The sequence below is a fragment of the Bison bison genome, unplaced genomic scaffold, assembly GCF_000754665.1.
Source record: "Bison bison bison isolate TAMUID 2011002044 unplaced genomic scaffold, Bison_UMD1.0 scf7180017864270, whole genome shotgun sequence".
Taxonomy (NCBI): domain Eukaryota; kingdom Metazoa; phylum Chordata; class Mammalia; order Artiodactyla; family Bovidae; genus Bison; species Bison bison.
Window position 1 is genome coordinate 8,314,676 of NW_011494842.1, and position 16,101 is coordinate 8,330,776.

At 45.4% G+C, this 16,101-nt stretch overlaps 1 protein-coding gene across 1 annotated transcript in view; it reads left to right on the plus strand.

Moving 5' to 3' along the window:
* The window catches only part of PNPLA1 (patatin-like phospholipase domain containing 1), a 51,484-nt gene that overhangs the window by 30,041 nt on the left and 5,342 nt on the right, over positions 1-16,101 (plus strand). The window contains exons 3-6 of the mRNA XM_010848658.1: positions 1,728-1,793; positions 2,822-3,031; positions 3,955-4,015; positions 15,913-16,101. The exon at positions 15,913-16,101 is cut by the window's right edge and continues 9 nt beyond it. Coding sequence (XP_010846960.1) covers positions 1,728-1,793; positions 2,822-3,031; positions 3,955-4,015; positions 15,913-16,101 — 526 coding nt within the window. The remainder of the gene's footprint in view (positions 1-1,727; positions 1,794-2,821; positions 3,032-3,954; positions 4,016-15,912) is intronic.

Sequence of the window (16,101 nt, forward strand, 5' to 3'; positions counted from 1 at the left end):
GGCGGGGCTGGTAATGAGAGCCGGCCGGGGAGCTGGGGCCGAAAAGGAGAGGCTGGTCTTGGTTTTTTGACAGGCCTCTGGGACGGTCCACCTGTCTGCCTCACTTCCTTCTGTTTTCTGCTTCCCAAGTTCTTCCCTCCCTTCGCCTTCCTGCCATCTGTCTTTCTGTGTTAGGCACGCTGTTAAATGAGATGGACACAGAGAGACGCCAAAAACAAATCAGACTTGGTCACCATCCTACGCTTCAGCGCTCAGAGTCCCGTCCGTTTTGCCTCTGCCTTGCCCTCTGCTTTGATCCTGCAGCTTCTCAGAGGTCCGTCTGTATTATCAACAGAGGTCCTGTGGCTCCTGTCGGCCTGGGCTGCAGTGTTTCCCCGCTGAATTACTCCCGGTTTGTGGGAACGGCCTCCCTTCGCCCTTTCTCTTCCTTTGGTCCTTGATAAAAAGGATTGCGTTATCACGAAATGGAAAGGGGGCTCTGATAGTGCACTTTTCTAAGCTCCTTAATATAATTTAAAAAATAATTTTTTTACTTATTTATTGGCTGCTTATTTATTGGTCTTTGTTGCTGCACGGGCTTTTCTCTAGTTGCAGAGAATGGGGGCTACTCTCTAGTTGAGGTGCGAGGGCTTCTGTTGTTGCTGAGCCCTGGCTCTAGGGTGGTCAGGCTTCAGTAGTTGCTGCTTCTGGGCTCTAAAGCACAGACTCAATAACTGTGGTGTGCGGGCTTAGTTGCTCCGAGGCATGTAGGACCTTTTTGGAAACCAGGTATCGAACTCATGTCTCCTATATTGGCAGGTGAATTCTTTACCACTGAGCCACCAGGGAAGCCCCCATTAATGTAAACTTTAGTTAGGAATTGTTAGTGTTGAAGAGTGCTGTGGATATGCCCAATTTTCTTTCAGGACAAAGGGGTTGAGCACATGCCCCTCCACCCTTATTTCCACTCCCCTTCCCTCCTCTGAATGCAAGGCCCTTGCCACCCATCCTCACTTCCCCACACTGGCATGGCTTTGATCCTGGTGAGGGGGAGGAATAGACAGTGGGCATGGACACTCCCTTGGGTTTATTAGCATCCAGTTCTTCAAGACTTTTGTCTCCCCAGTCCTCTTCCACCACTTCCCCCTCCTACCCATACCAGCCAGAGCAGGTCACACAAAACAGGCTTCTCTGCCTTTGCACCTGCTGTTCCTTCTGCCTGGGATGCCCTTCCCCACCCCACTTCACCTGCTCAATCAGACTCCAGTCACTCCTGCCAGGGAACGTCCCTTCACTACCTGCCGGCCTTGCACCCACTGGGTTGGGTGCTTCTTTGGGGCCACGTTGCCCATGCCCACCTCCATCACAGCATTGGTCACCACCCTCTGAAAATTCCCAAGGGTGGGCATATCCTTTGATTCCAAAGGATCAGATTCCAAAGGCCCAGGCCAGATACATAACAATGGTTGTTGAATCCCATTGGATTCATGGAAATTTGGTGCCAGAAGGAAGCCTGGAGATCACTAAAGCCACTCTCTCCCTTTAAAGCTGGGACACCCCACCCAGACCAACCAAGGAGGTTACCAAGGACCCAGCCAGTGTATCTGACTTGGGGCTCCACTTTCCTGGGCAAGGCCTCCACCTTGGTGTAAGGAGGGCCAGGCTGGTGGTGGCCCAGAGGCTGCAGGTGAGTCCTCCCCATTCAGCCCCCAGGCCTCAGGCGTCTCAGCCCTGTTCTCTCCCCACAGGCCCTGTACTGCAGCTGCTTCGTCCCTGTGTACTGCGGCCTTATTCCTCCAACTTACCGTGGCGTGGTACGTGCTTCAGTGTGGGAGGGGGCGAGCTGGGATCCAGGGGGGCCCCTGTGACCCACATCAGTGAGGGATGGTCTCAGAATTCAGTGGGAAGACCACAAGAATTGAAAAGGCCCTTGCGTTTTCCTACTCAGAATTCTTAATGTAGATGGATTTCTGGGGCTTTAAGATGGCCTTTCCCCCACTGGGTTGGGCTTCTCTCTGCACCCACCAACCCATTACTGAGTCTGGCAAGTCAAGGCTCCACAAGTTTGCCAGATTTTCTAACCAGCTTCAGCTGATGCAGATTCTGCTGGTCCACAGACCACACTCTGCGCAGGAGGATTTAACCTGCATCTCCTCCTCATTTTACATCTAGAGAAAATGAGATCCAGAGACTAGGAGTCAGCTAGCAGATAGACTCTTAATGCATGTTATCCATGTAATTCTCAGGCGCCCAGAGAGTTGGAGCCTCTGTGTCTGTGATCCTTTCTTCATAGTTGAGGGAACAGAAGCCCCAAGAGGGGAAGGGACTTCAGGGTGGACACTTGGTGGTGAGGAGGGTTCTGAAGGTTTGTGAGGGGAGGTCTGACCTCAACAGAGGAAGGCAACTGGGCCCTGCGGCAGCCTAGAGGGGGAATATCTCACAACCTGCTCAGACTCACCGCATGTACACCTTCTCATAAGGCCCAGGGGGCGGGTTCCATTCCCCAGCCCTGCCCTCAGCCATTGAGGGACTTCACAAACAGGGACTGTGCCAACTTTATCCAGAGTGTGGATGCCCCCGAACCTTGGTGTCAGAGCTTCTCCCGAGGGACCCATTTCCTTTGTTTTTTTGGCCTTACCACATGGCCTTTGAGATCTTAGTTCCCAGACTAGGGATCAAACCCATGCCCACGTCCCACACCCCTCCCCTCCCACTGGGACAGCAGAGTCTTATCCTCTGGACCATTAGTTAAGTCCCAAGACCCATTTCTTTGATGCCCTGAGTGGGGGAGAGGGCCTCTGACCCCAGATGAGCGTTTCTCACGGGCACCCCCGCCCCACAGCGGTACATTGACGGGGGCTTCACCGGCATGCAACCCTGCTCCTTCTGGACCGACTCCATCACCATCTCCACCTTCACCGGGCAGCAGGACATCTGCCCGCGGGACTGTCCTGCCATCTTCCACGATTTCCGCATGTTCAACTGCTCCTTCCAGTTCTCCCTGGAGAACATTGCCAGGATGACCCATGCCCTGTTCCCCCCAGACCTGATGGTGAGAGACACGAGGGATCTGAGAGTGGGTGCAGGAAGAGCCAGGGAGGGTGGTGGGGTGGGGAGGAGGACTGGGTCGGGGGAGCCAGGGGGGCCCACTCAGTCCATCTGTGTTTTCCCCCTTCGCTGGTCCCTTAAACTTCCTCGTAAACCTGTAACCTGGCCTTGCTGCTACCCAGGAATGAACAAGTGCCCAAGGTGCTCCCAGCCTCAATTCTTTCCCCCTGACTATGTCAGAACTGCTGATAGGAATGTTGGCTGAACTCTCGCACTCTGACATGCAGTGTGGGGTCAGCAAACTATGGCTCAGGAGCCAAATCCAGCCCATCGCTTGTGAGCTAAGAATGGACTTTCTATTTTTAAGGCATTGTTAAAAATAAAAATAAAAAAAGAAATGACAGAGACTATGTGTGACCTGCAAAGCCCCAAATATTTACTATTTGGCCCTTTATGGTATACCTTAAGGTATTATGGGCAATATCTCAGGTAATCCGCCAGCATCCTCTGTAATACATACAGTTATTATTCCCATTTTACAAGTGAAGAAACTGAAGCTGTGAGAGGTCACATTCAGACAGCCACCAAGCCAATAAGTGGCCGTGCTGGGATTTGAGCCCTGTCTCCTCGTTCTGCTCTTCCTACTGTCCAAATGCACCTTCTCTGGTTCTACTAGAGACCTCTCACACTCTGCGGCCCAGGGGACACTGATGATCAGCTGCGAATGGTTTAACACCTTCATGCAGCATCACTATGGACACATGGTCAGGAACTGCCCCCCACTTAGCAGATAGCAAGGGAGGAGCACATTTTGAAAAGCCCATCCAGGGAAGCTGAAGAGCAGTGAAAGCAGCTGCTTTGGGCCAGGGGGCTGCCAGGCTCTGCATTGCTGCACCCTTACTTACTTCCTGGTGCTCCACCTTGCAGATCCTCCACAATTATTACTACCGAGGGTACGAAGATGCCGTTTTGTACTTGAGAAGGCTGAGTGAGTACCATGTGGGGTCAGGAGGAAGTGGGGCAGGGGTGGGGGGCAGTAGGTGGGGCAAAGACAGAAAGTAGAAGAGCTGAGTAAAGGCGCGTTTCCCCCAGTTTGTGAACTGGAGGTGCCCTTCAGCCAGGAGAGCCGGAAATGGGTACAAGAACCCGACTGTCTTCATTGTCCAGGACAGGCCGCTGTGCCAGAAACTATGGTCTCTGTGGAAAAGGGGGCTTACTGATTAGACTGTGTCTACAGTTTTTGAACAGATAAATTTTCTGGATTTAAAAACTGTTTAGGTTGGGACTTTGCAGGCAGTCCACTTGTTAAAACTTCACCTTCCAAAGCAGGGGGTGTGGGTTAGATCCCTGGTCAGGGAGCTAAGACCCCACATGCCATGCCTCGTAACCAAAAAACCAAAACATAAAACAGAAGTGATATTGTAACAGATTCAACAAAGGCTTTAAAAATGGTCCACATCAAAAAGAATCTTTTAAAAAGCCAATATATTAAAAATAAATAAATAAAAGTAAAAGCTAGGAAATACATACCTCGTGTTTCCTTGGAGAATTCCATTTTCACGTCATTACATGACGTGTATTTTATTGTATAAAATAAATGTATTTTATTCTTGTATTTTATTCTCTTTCCAGTGAAACAGTAGTGTTAATATAGAACTACATATGACTAGCTTATGTTTGTGTGAGACTTTGAGTGACATATTGATCAACAAATGAGAGAGAAGAGCTCTCACCCTATGTTGGTTTGAAAAGCATGGTCCCATCCCTGTGTATCCTCTGTGTATTGTCTGATTTCAATGACATCTATTACACACTCTAACTCCATGCAAACTTCTTTGTTAAAATGAAAGAAAAATGCTTTTCTATATCTAGAATTAATTCCATGGGGCATATTTAAAAAAAAAAAAATGATTCCTGGATCAAAGGATGTTTACCAAATGTTCACTTCAGTTCAGTTGTTCAGTTGTGTCTGACTCTTTGAGATCCCATGGACTGTAGCATGCCAGGCCTCCCTGTCCATCACCAACTCCCTGAACTTGCTCAAACTCATGTCTGTCAAGTTGATGATGCCATCCAACCATCTCATCCTCTGTCATCCCTTTCTCCTGCCTTCAATCTTTCCCAGCATCAGGGTCTTTTCCAAGGAGTCAGTTCTTCGCATCAGGTGGTCAAAGTATTGGAGCTGCAGCTTCAGCATCAGTCCTTCCAATGAATATTTAAGACCGATTTCTTTAGGATGGACTGGTTAGATCTCCTTGGAGTCCGAGGGACTCTCAAGAGTCTTCTCTAATGCCACAGTTCAAAAGCATCAATTCTTTGGACTCAACTTCCTTTATGGTCCAACTCTTACATCCATATGTGACTACTGGAAAAACCACAGCTTTGACTAGATGGACCTTTGTTGGCAAAGTAATGTCTCTGCTTTTTAATATGCTGTCTAGGTTGGTCATCGCTTTTCTTCCAAGGGACAAGCATCTTTTAATTTCATGGCTGCAGTCACCATCTACCGTGATTTTGGAGCCCCCCAAAATAAAGTCTGTCACTGTTTCCTCTGTTTCCCCATCTATTTGCCATGACGTGATGGGACCAGATGCCATGATTTTAGTTTTTTGAATGTTGAGTTTTAAGCCAACTTTTTCACTCTCCACTTTCACTTTCATCAAGAGGCTCTTTAGTTCTTCACTTTCTGCCATAAGTGTGGTGTCATCTGCATATCTGAGGTTATTGATATTTCTTTCGGCAATCTTGATTCCAGCTTGTGCTTCATCCAGCCCAGCATTCACATGATGTACTCTGCATATAAGTTAAATAAGCAGGGTGATAATATATAGCCTTGACGTACTCCTTTCCCAATTTGGAATTAGTCTGTTGTTCCATGTCTGGTTCTAACTGTTGCTTCTTGACCTGCATACAGATTTCTCACGAGGCAGGTAAGGTCTGATAGTCCCATCTTTTTAAGAATTTCCCACAGGTTGCTGTGATCCACACAGTCAAAGGCTTTAGTGTAAGTCAATGAAGAAGAAATAGATGTTTTTCTGGAACTCTCTTGCTTTTTCTATGATCCAAGCAATGTTGGCAATTTGATCTCTGGTTCCTCTGCCTTTTCTAAATCCAGCTTGAACATCTGGAAGTTCTCAATTCACGTACCGTTGAAGCCTAGGTTGCAGAATTTTGAGCATTACTTTGCTAGCATGTGAGATGAGCGTAATTGTATGGTAGTTTGAACATTCTTTGGCATTGCCTTTGGGATTGAAATGAAAACTGACCTTTTCCAGTCCTGTGGCCACTGCTGAATTTTCCAAATTTGCTGGCATATTGAGTGCAGCACTTTCACAGCCTCATCTTTTAGGATTTGAAATAGCTCAGCTGGAATTCCATCACCTCCACTAACTTTGTTCGTAGTGATGCTTCCTAAGACCACTTGACTTCACACTCCAGAATGTCTGGCTCTAGGTGAATGATCACACCACCATGGTATTCTGGGTCATTAAGACCTTTTCTGTATAGTTCTTCTATGTATTCTTGCTACCTCTTCTTAATATCTTCTGCTTTTGTTAGGTCCATACCATTTGTGTCCTTTATTGTGCCCATCTTTGCATGAAATTTTCCTTTGGTAGCTCTAATTTTTTTGAAGAGATCTCTAGTCTTTCCCATTCTATTGTTTTCCTCTATTTCTTTGCACTGATCACTGAGGAAGGCTTTCTTATCTCTCCTTGCTATTCTCTGGAACTCTGCATTCAGATGGATATATCTTTCCTTCTCTCCTTTGCCTTTCACTTCTCTTCTTTTCTCAGCTATTTGTAAGGTCTCCTCAGACAACCATTTTGCCTTTTTGCATTTCTTTTTCTTGGGGATGGTCTTGATCACTGCCTCCTGTACAGTGTAGATGAACCTCTGTCCATAGTCCTTCAGGCACTCTGTCTATCCAGTCTAATCCCTTGAATCTATTTCTCACTTCCACTGTATAATCGTAAGGGATTTGATTTAGGTCATACCTGAAAGGTCCAGTGCTTTTCCCTATTTTCTTCAATTTAAGTCTGAATTTTGCAGTAAGGAGTTCATGGTCTGAGCCACAGTCAGCTCCTGGTCTTGTCTTTGCTGACTGTATAGAGCTTCTCCATCTTTGGCTGCAAAGAATAGAATCAATCTGATTTCAGTGTTGACCATCTGGTGATATCCACGTATACAGTCATCTCTTGTGTTGCTGGAACAGGGTGTTTGCTATGACCAGTGAGTTCTCTGAGCAAAACTCTATTAGCCTTTGCCCTGCTTCATTTTGTGCTTCAAGGCCAAACTTGCCTGTTACTCCAGTTATCTCTTGACTTCCTACTTTTGCATTCCAGTCCCCTATGATGAAAAGAATATCTTTTTTTAGTGTTAGTTCTAGGAGGTCTTGTAGGTCTCCATAGAACCGTTCAACTTCAGCTTCTTCGGCAAGGCAAACCATTCAAGTCTATGCCCCAACCATTAATGCTAAAGAAGCTGAAGATGAATGGTTCTGCAGATATCTGCCAAATAACTCAAAGATATTTTTGTGTGTATCCTTTGATGGGAAACATGACCTTGCCCCTAGGCTGCTCTTGGCTATTTCTCCTTGGTCTCCCATTCCCTCCCTTCCCTAATTAACAACTGCTTGAACCTGCCCATTTGAACTCAGGGAAGGTTGAGGAGGCTGAATGAAGGCTATTTCCTATAATCAAAGAAATAGGGGACACAGCAAGACTTTGTGCCTAGGAGCCTGTAGGGCCCTGTGGAATCATGGTGAACTTTTTCTGTATGTAGTTTAAAAAAATATGTGTTTTAGGAGTGAGATTAAAAGATTGAATGTGGTTTTTCTTCCCCCTAGAATATATGCATTAAAAAAAATTTTTTCCTCCAAAATTGCCTCCTGCTTTCCCAAGCTTCCCTTGTCCCGAATCTACTTTCTCCTGGGCCCTTTCTCCCAGCTAGGAGGATGGGGAGCAGGATGGAGGGAATGTGGACTCTGGAAGTGAGCGGCCCTGGGCCAGGACCCCCATCCCCCAAGCTGCGCAAGCTCCAGGAAATCACTCCACCTCTCTGAGTCTTGGTTCCTAATCTGTACGAAGGGTTTATTTAGATCCTGGTTCTCGACACACCAACTGTGTGACCTTGAGTAAGTAATTCACCTCCTGGGGCCTGTTTCTCATCTGTACAAGGTGGCTGGTGGTGAACCATATCTCCACTCCTAGCCACGGTCAGTCCTGTCCACTGCCTGCTCTGACCTCAGAGAAGGCCCCTCCTCTCACCTCTCTGCAGACAGACACCTCCTAGTCCTGACCGTCCTCTGACAACTCCTCCATCCTCTGCATTTGCACAGGGGACAGCTGGGAAGCTGAACCGCAAGTATCCAAAAGGAGGACCACCTGAAGGGTGTGTGGTGGTGGAGATGAGGGCTCACCCCCAGAGCCCCAGGAATAGGAGGGTCTGGCTAGGGCCTGGGCTCCTTCCCACCACCAGCTGGGGAGTCCCTCTATTCTTTCCTCAGTGATGGTGTATACTGAGGACTTGGGGTTTGGGAATCCCCTGTTTGGTTCTTGGATCTTGGAGCAGGCACCAATTCCCTGCTGCAGGAAATCCCTCTACAGCTCAGATTACAGCTACCGGGCTGCCTCCATACCTGTCTCTCCCTTAGAATTTTCCTTTATCTCCCTCTCAGGGCAAGCCCCAGGGAGAGATACAAAATGGATTTTGAAGCATCTCTCGTCTCCCCTGTTTCTCAGGAGCCCCATATTTCACCCTCTGGAGGAACCCAGTGACTTCTCACCCTCCCCCCTTCCACCCTTAGCTGGTTGGGACATTCTCACAGGTGTGAATGGTGGTCTTAAACCCAAAGATGAAACTCTAATAGCATTGCAGCCATCCACTCCTGAATTGGGGACAGTATATGGAGGATGGCAGATTTTCCCCAATGGCCCTGGAATCACTACAAGTAGGAACAGACACAACTCATAAGGGAGAAAGTGTCTCATGCTGGCTGCCAGCTGTTTTTGCTTCCTCTTCCAATTTGCCAGTGTGTGCGTGGCTTTCTCAGTGCAAGCTTCAGCTCCAGCACCTCAACCCTCTTGAGTTTGATGGGACTGGAGTTTTCTCCTGGCACCAGATGCAGGCAGGAAATACTGACATATCCTGAGAAACTGTGGCTGGTGCCCAGAGCTACACTCTCTTAATCCCCACCTACCATCTGGGAGCAGAAATCGGAAGTCTGCTCCAGCCTCCTGCCTGTTTTCTGAAAGGGGGTCAGCTCCGGCAGGAAGCCACACCTGCAAGGTGTCACCCTCAACTCCTCAGCTCACATCCTGGCATCTTCAGTCTTCCCCCCCTCCTAAAGGCTCACATTGACTTAGTTACTTCTGCCAGCAGCTGAGCCTCCCTCTCCACCCTTGGTCTCCCCTGGCAGTTGCCTTCTGCCAAAACAAAGGGCACTGCTTGCTGGCATCCTTGAAAATCCGCCTTCCCTACACAGATGCGTGGACATGGGTGCTGAGTGAGACTGGAGCTCAGAAGTTGCCACGTTTGAAATATCCGTCCCACATCCAGGCATGCCTGGCCAGACCGATCTTCCTGCCTCCCTTCCTCCTGCTCACAATTGGATAGGTTTTCACACAGACACACAGACAGACAGACAGACAGACAGACACACACACACACACACCCTTCCTCCTGCTCACAATTGGATAGGTTTTCACACAGACACACAGACAGACAGACAGACAGACAGACACACACACACACACACCCTTCCTCCTGCTCACAATTGGATAGGTTTTCACACAGACACACAGACAGACAGACAGACAGACAGACACACACACACACACACCCTTCCTCCTGCTCACAATTGGATAGGTTTTCACACAGACACACAGACAGACAGACAGACAGACAGACACACACACACACACACCCTTCCTCCTGCTCACAATTGGATAGGTTTTCACACAGACACACAGACAGACAGACAGACAGACAGACACACACACACACACATACACACACACACACACACACCTGTGAAACCAGCACCACAATCAAGATTGGGAACAATCCATCAAGCCCCAAGTTTCCTCATGCCCTTTTGGGATCTCTCCAACCTTCCCTCATTCCCCCACCCTCAAGCAAACCTTGATGTTTCTCTGTCATTATACATCAATTTTCATTTTTAGATTTTTTTTTGATAGACGGAGTCTTATAGTATGAATTCTTTTTTGTCTGCTTTTTTTCACTCAGCATGACTATTCTGAGATTCATCTGTGTCATTGCTTGGTATAAATATTTCATTCCCATTTGCATTCCAATCAACTGTGTGAATATACCACAGTTCATTTATCCATTCACCCTTTAATGGCCATAGAGGTTGTACCCAAATTGGGGCTATTATGAATAAAGTTGTTATGTACATTTCCTGGGTTTCCCAGGAGGCGCTAGTGGTAAAGACCCTGCCTGCCAATACAGGAGAATGTAAGAGACATGGGATTGATCCCTGGGTCAGGAAGATCCCTTGGAGGAGGACATGGCAACCCACTCCAGTATTCTTGCCTAGAGAATCCCATGGACATAGAAGCCTGGCAGGCTATGGTCCATAGGGTTGCAAAGAGTCGGACATGACTGAAGCGACTTAGCATGCACGCATGTACATTTCACGCTTGAGTTTCTGTATGGACAAAAGCTTTTATTTCTCTTGGATAAATACACAGGAGTGGAATGGCCAGATAGTATGGTGGATGTATGTTTGATATATAATATATGTATGCAAATATATGTATAATATATACTATTTTAATATAAAATATAATTATATAGTAGTTGTAAAACACACATAAAATTTATCATCTTAACGGGTATAAATGTACAATTCAGTAGTGTTAAACATACATTGTTGTGCAACCAATCTCCTGAACTTTTCCATCTTGAAAAACTAAAAGTCTATCCCGATTAACCAACTCCCCATTTCCCACTTCCCCTAGGCCCTGACAACCACCATTCTGTTTCTATGAATTTGAATACTTTGGATAACTCATGTCAGTGGAATCATAACAGTATTTGTCTTTTTGTGTCTGGTTTATTTCATGTATAATGTCCTCAAGATTCAGGCATGTTGTAGCATGTGACAGGATTTCCTTCCTTAAGGCTGGATAATATAGACCGTGAATATAGACCAAGTTTTCTTTATCTATTTATCTATCAATGGACATTTGGATTGCTTCCACCCCTCGACTATTGTGAATAATATACTGCAAGGAACATGGGTGTGCAGGTATCTCTTCGAGATCCTGTTTTCAATTCTTAGATGTGTATAGACTGAGACACATACCCAGAATGTATGTTTGACTTTTTAAGAAGTTGCCAAATTATCTTCCAAAGTGATTGTATCGTTTTACATTCCCAACGGTGTATGAGGATTCCAGTTTCTCCACATTCTCACCAACACTTGGTATGGTCAATCTCTTTTAGCTTTTGTGTTTTTTTAAAAAAATATTTATTTGGCTGCACTGGATCTTAGTTGCAGCATGTAGAATCTCTTAGTTGTGGCATCTGAACTCAGCTGTGGTATGTGGGCTCTAGCTCCCTGACCACAGGTTGAACTTGGGCCCCCTGCATTGGGAGTGTGGAATCTGAGCCACTGGATTCCCAGCCACGGCAAGTTCCCTGGTCAGTCTTTTTAATATTAACCATTCTAATAGGTGTGTTTGTGGAATCTTATTGTGATTTTAATCTGCATTTCCTTAATGACTAATAATGTTGAACATCTTTTCATTTGCTAATTAGTTGTTCAAGTATATTCTTTGGTGAAGTGTCCGTTCCATTCTTTGGCCCAATTCCCCCCTAGACCTTTATTTGTTAAGCTTTATTTTTTGAATTGTTTTAGATTTACAGGGAAAATGTGAAAACAGTACAGAGAGTTTCCATATACCCCACATCTAGTTTCCCTCTTATTTTATGTCTCACACTTGTTAGATACTATAGCACAGTACTTAGTACATACTATGGTGTATTGTTTATAATTAATGAACCAACACTGATAAATTGTTACTAACTGAAGCCCATTCTTTATTCAGATTTCCTCAGTTTTTACCCAATGTCCTTTTTCTGCCCCAGTATCCCATCCAGGATCCCATGTCACATCTAGTTGTACTGACTCCTCAAGCTCCTCCTGTCTGTCACAGTTGCTCAGACTCTCCTTGTTTTTAATGACCTGTATACTTTGGCCACCTGATGCAAAGAACTGGCTCATTTGAAAAGACCCTGATGCTGGGAAAAATTGAAGGCAGGAGGATAAAGGGATGACAGAAGATGGGACGGTTGGATGGCATCACCGACTCAGTGGACATGGTTTGAGTAAACTCCGGGAGTTGGTGATGGACAGGGAGGCCTGGCATGCTGCGTCCATGGGGTCGCAGAGTCGGACTCGACTGAGCGACTGAACTGAATTGTGCTGTACTTAGTTACTCAGTCACGTCTGACACTTTGCAACCCCACGGACTGTAGCCCACCAGGCTCCTCCATCCATGGGGATTCTCCACACAAGAATACTGGTGTGGGTTGCCATACCTTCCTCCAGGGGATCTTCCCAACCCAGGGTTCGAAATCAGGTCTCCCTCGTGGCAGGTGGCTTCTTTACTGTCTGAGCCACCAGGGAAGCCCAAGAATACTGAAGTGAGTAGCTATCCCTTCTCCAGCGGATCTTCCTGACCCAGAAATTGAATCGGGGTCTCCTGCATTGCAGGCAGATTCTTTATCAGCTGAGCTACCAGGGAAGCCCTTTTAATGAACTACTGGCCAGATATTTTGGAGGATGTGGCTCAGTTGAGGTTTGCTTGATGTTTTTTCTCATGGTTAGACTGGGGTTGTGGATTTGGGGGAGGAAGACAACTGATGCAAAGTGCCGTTCTCATGACACTGTATCGAGGACACGTGCTGCCTACATGATGTATCACTGATGACATTGAGCCTGGTCTCCTGGCTGAGGATGGATTTCTGGTGTCTCCACTCTAAAGTTACTCTTTCTCCTTTCCATACTGTGCTCTTCAGAAGGAAGTCACTATGCAAAGCCCACATGGAAGGAGTAGAGTATTTTCCACTTCTTTAAGGGCTGAAGTATCCACTGAAAGTATTGGGAATTCTGCATGAGAGATTTGTCTCTTTCTTCCCCATTGACTTACCTATTCAATCATCTGTTTATATCACTATGAACCCCTGAGTACTTATTTTTTACTGTGAGTTATTATTCAGTCCTACTTTATTTATTTTGTTAGTCAAATTGTTCCAGTTTTGACCACTGGGAGCTCTTTCAATTGGCTCTTTGCCCATTTACAAAATGGAATTGGTTGTTTTCTTATTAAGAGCTTTTATGTGTTCTCTATAAATGCCCTTTTTCAGAAATACTATTTGCAAATACTTTCTCCCAGTCCATGATTTCTCTACCCAACTCCTTAAGAGTGTCATCTGAAAAGGAGAATTTTTTATTTCAGTAGGTCCATATTAACTTTTATCCTTTGTGCATCATGCTTTTGGTGTCTTCATCTAAGAAATCTTTGCTTCAGTCAAGATTACAAAAAATATTTCTCCTTTGTTTTCTTCTAGAGGATTTTTAATGTTTTAAAATACAAAGGTTTTATTATTAAAAATCAAATAACTGAGTCATGGTGAACTCAGTTCAATTATTTTAGGCAATTACAGTATACAAGGAGATTAACATTTACCAGTAAGAAAAACAGGTATAGGCAATTAATTTCTTAGAGACATTAGTGATTGGAAAGAGTCTGGGGAAAAGGAAATGTTCAGTCTATAAAACAAACAAACAAAAAATGACCCCCAAATTAAATAGAGCTATTTTTGCAATTTTATTAAAAATTCAGTGTTTTAATAATTAGGTGAAAAAGGATATGTGCCCTCCAAAGAGTCACTCCACTTGCACCAAAAGACTTGGTTCTTTTTTTCCTAGTAGAGCAATATTTCTTTTTATTTTTTAATTGAAATATAATTAGAGATATAACTGACACAGAGCATTATAATAGTGTCAGGTGTAAAAGTGAAAGTGAAGTCGCTCAGTTGTGTCCGACTCTTTGTGACCCTGTGGACTGTAGCCTACCAGGCTCCTCAGTCCATGGAATTTTTCAGGCAAGAATACTGGAGTGGGCTGCCATTTCCTTCTCCAGAGGATCTTCCCAACCCAGGGATTGAACCTGGGTCCCCCGCATTGCAGGTAGACACTTTACCGTCTGAGCCACCAGGGTGTACAGATGATGATTAAAAATTTGTGTATGTTGCAAGACGACCCTCACAAAAAGTCTGCTGCTGCTGCTGCTAAGTCGCTTCAGTCGTGTCCGACTCTGTGACCCCATAGACGGCAGCCCACCAGGCTCCCGATTCTCCAGGCAATAACACTGGAGTGGGTTGCCATTTCCTTCTCTGATGCATGAAAGTGAAAAGTGAAAGTGAAGTCGCTCAGTCGTTTCCGACTCTTAGTGACCCCATGGACTGCAGCCTACCAGGCTCCTCCTCCCATGGGATTTTCCAGGCAAGAGTACTGGAGTGGGGTGCCATTGCCTTCTCTGCACAAAAGTCTAGTTACTTCCATCACTACACAGAGTTATAAAAAACTTTTTTTTTTTCTTGTGATGGGAACTTTTAAGATCTACTCTCTTAGCAAATTTCAAATATTCGATAGAGTATTGTTAATACTAACTCTAGTCACCAGGCTGTACAGTCCATCCTGTGACTTACTTATTTTATAACTGGAAGTTTTTACCTTTTGACCCCTTCCCCCATTTCTCTCACTCCCCACCATTCTTCCAGAGGCTTTTCCTTTTTTTAGGATTTCATTTATGTCTGTGATCTATCTTGAGTTAATTTTGTATAAGGTACAAGATATAAATCTAAGTTCTTTATAAAAAATGGATATCATGTTATGCCAGTGTTGTCTGTCGAAAAGACTTTGCTTTCTCCACTGAAATAACTTTGCATCTTGGACTAAAATCAGTTGTCTATGTATGTCTTGGGCCTATTCCTGGACCTTCTGTTTGTTCCACTGATAGATTTACCCACCTTTATGTCAGGACCATCCTGTCTTGATCACTATAGCTTTACAATAAATCTTGAAACCTGGTAGTCTTAGTTCTCCAGGTTTTGTTCCATTTTCAAAGTTGTTTTTGTTATTCTAAGTCCTTCATATTTTCATATAAATTTTTAAAATGGCTTGTGAATTTCTACACTGAAAGCAATCACATTATATTTTTATTGTCAACTTACTTTCTCACCGTCTGCAATTACCACCTCAAACCTTTTGCTCCTGACCTCCAGTCTTCTACTCTACCTGGCTTCCTACTTCACAGAGAAAACCAAAGCCATCCGAGGGGAGTTCTCTCGACTTTGCGCCACCAAATATACAGACTCACCTTTCCCTGACCCTTCTTTGCCTGTGTCTAGAGCTCACCCACCCACCTGGGCTCAGACCCCATTCCTGTCTCAGAATTCTCCAATTTTTCATCATTCCCCCTCTCTCTCCGACCTCCATCTCTCAACTGGATCCTTACCAGCAACGTTTAAATCTACCCCAGCCTTCTATGAAAACACAGTCATTCAATATAAATTCAAGTAAGTAAAGAAAGGCTATTGAAAAGCACTAATCCAGGAATTCCCTGGTAGCCCAGGGCTAGAATTCTGCACTTTCTCCACCAAGGCTGGGTTCAGTCCTTGGTCAGGGAACTGAGATCCCTCTGGACACACAGCAAGAGCAAAACAAAAACAGTGACCAGCACTCATCCTGTTCATGAAAATAATCTGGGAAACCATTTTTTGCAAACATCATGCTCAGGTCAGGGGTTAGAAATGCCACCTGTGACCCCATGCTGTTGTTTTTCCTAGATGCTGCTTATCTTAATTCTCCTTCCAAGAGAGTGATTTTCCCCAGGGTAGAAGTGTACTGCCAGATAGAACTCGCCCTTGGCAACCAGTGTCCTGAACGCTGTCAACCGAGCCTCCAAAGACAGCCGGCCAGTCCAGAAGAATCCAGACAACTTCACACACAGCGGGCTCCCAAAGAGGATGGAAGGG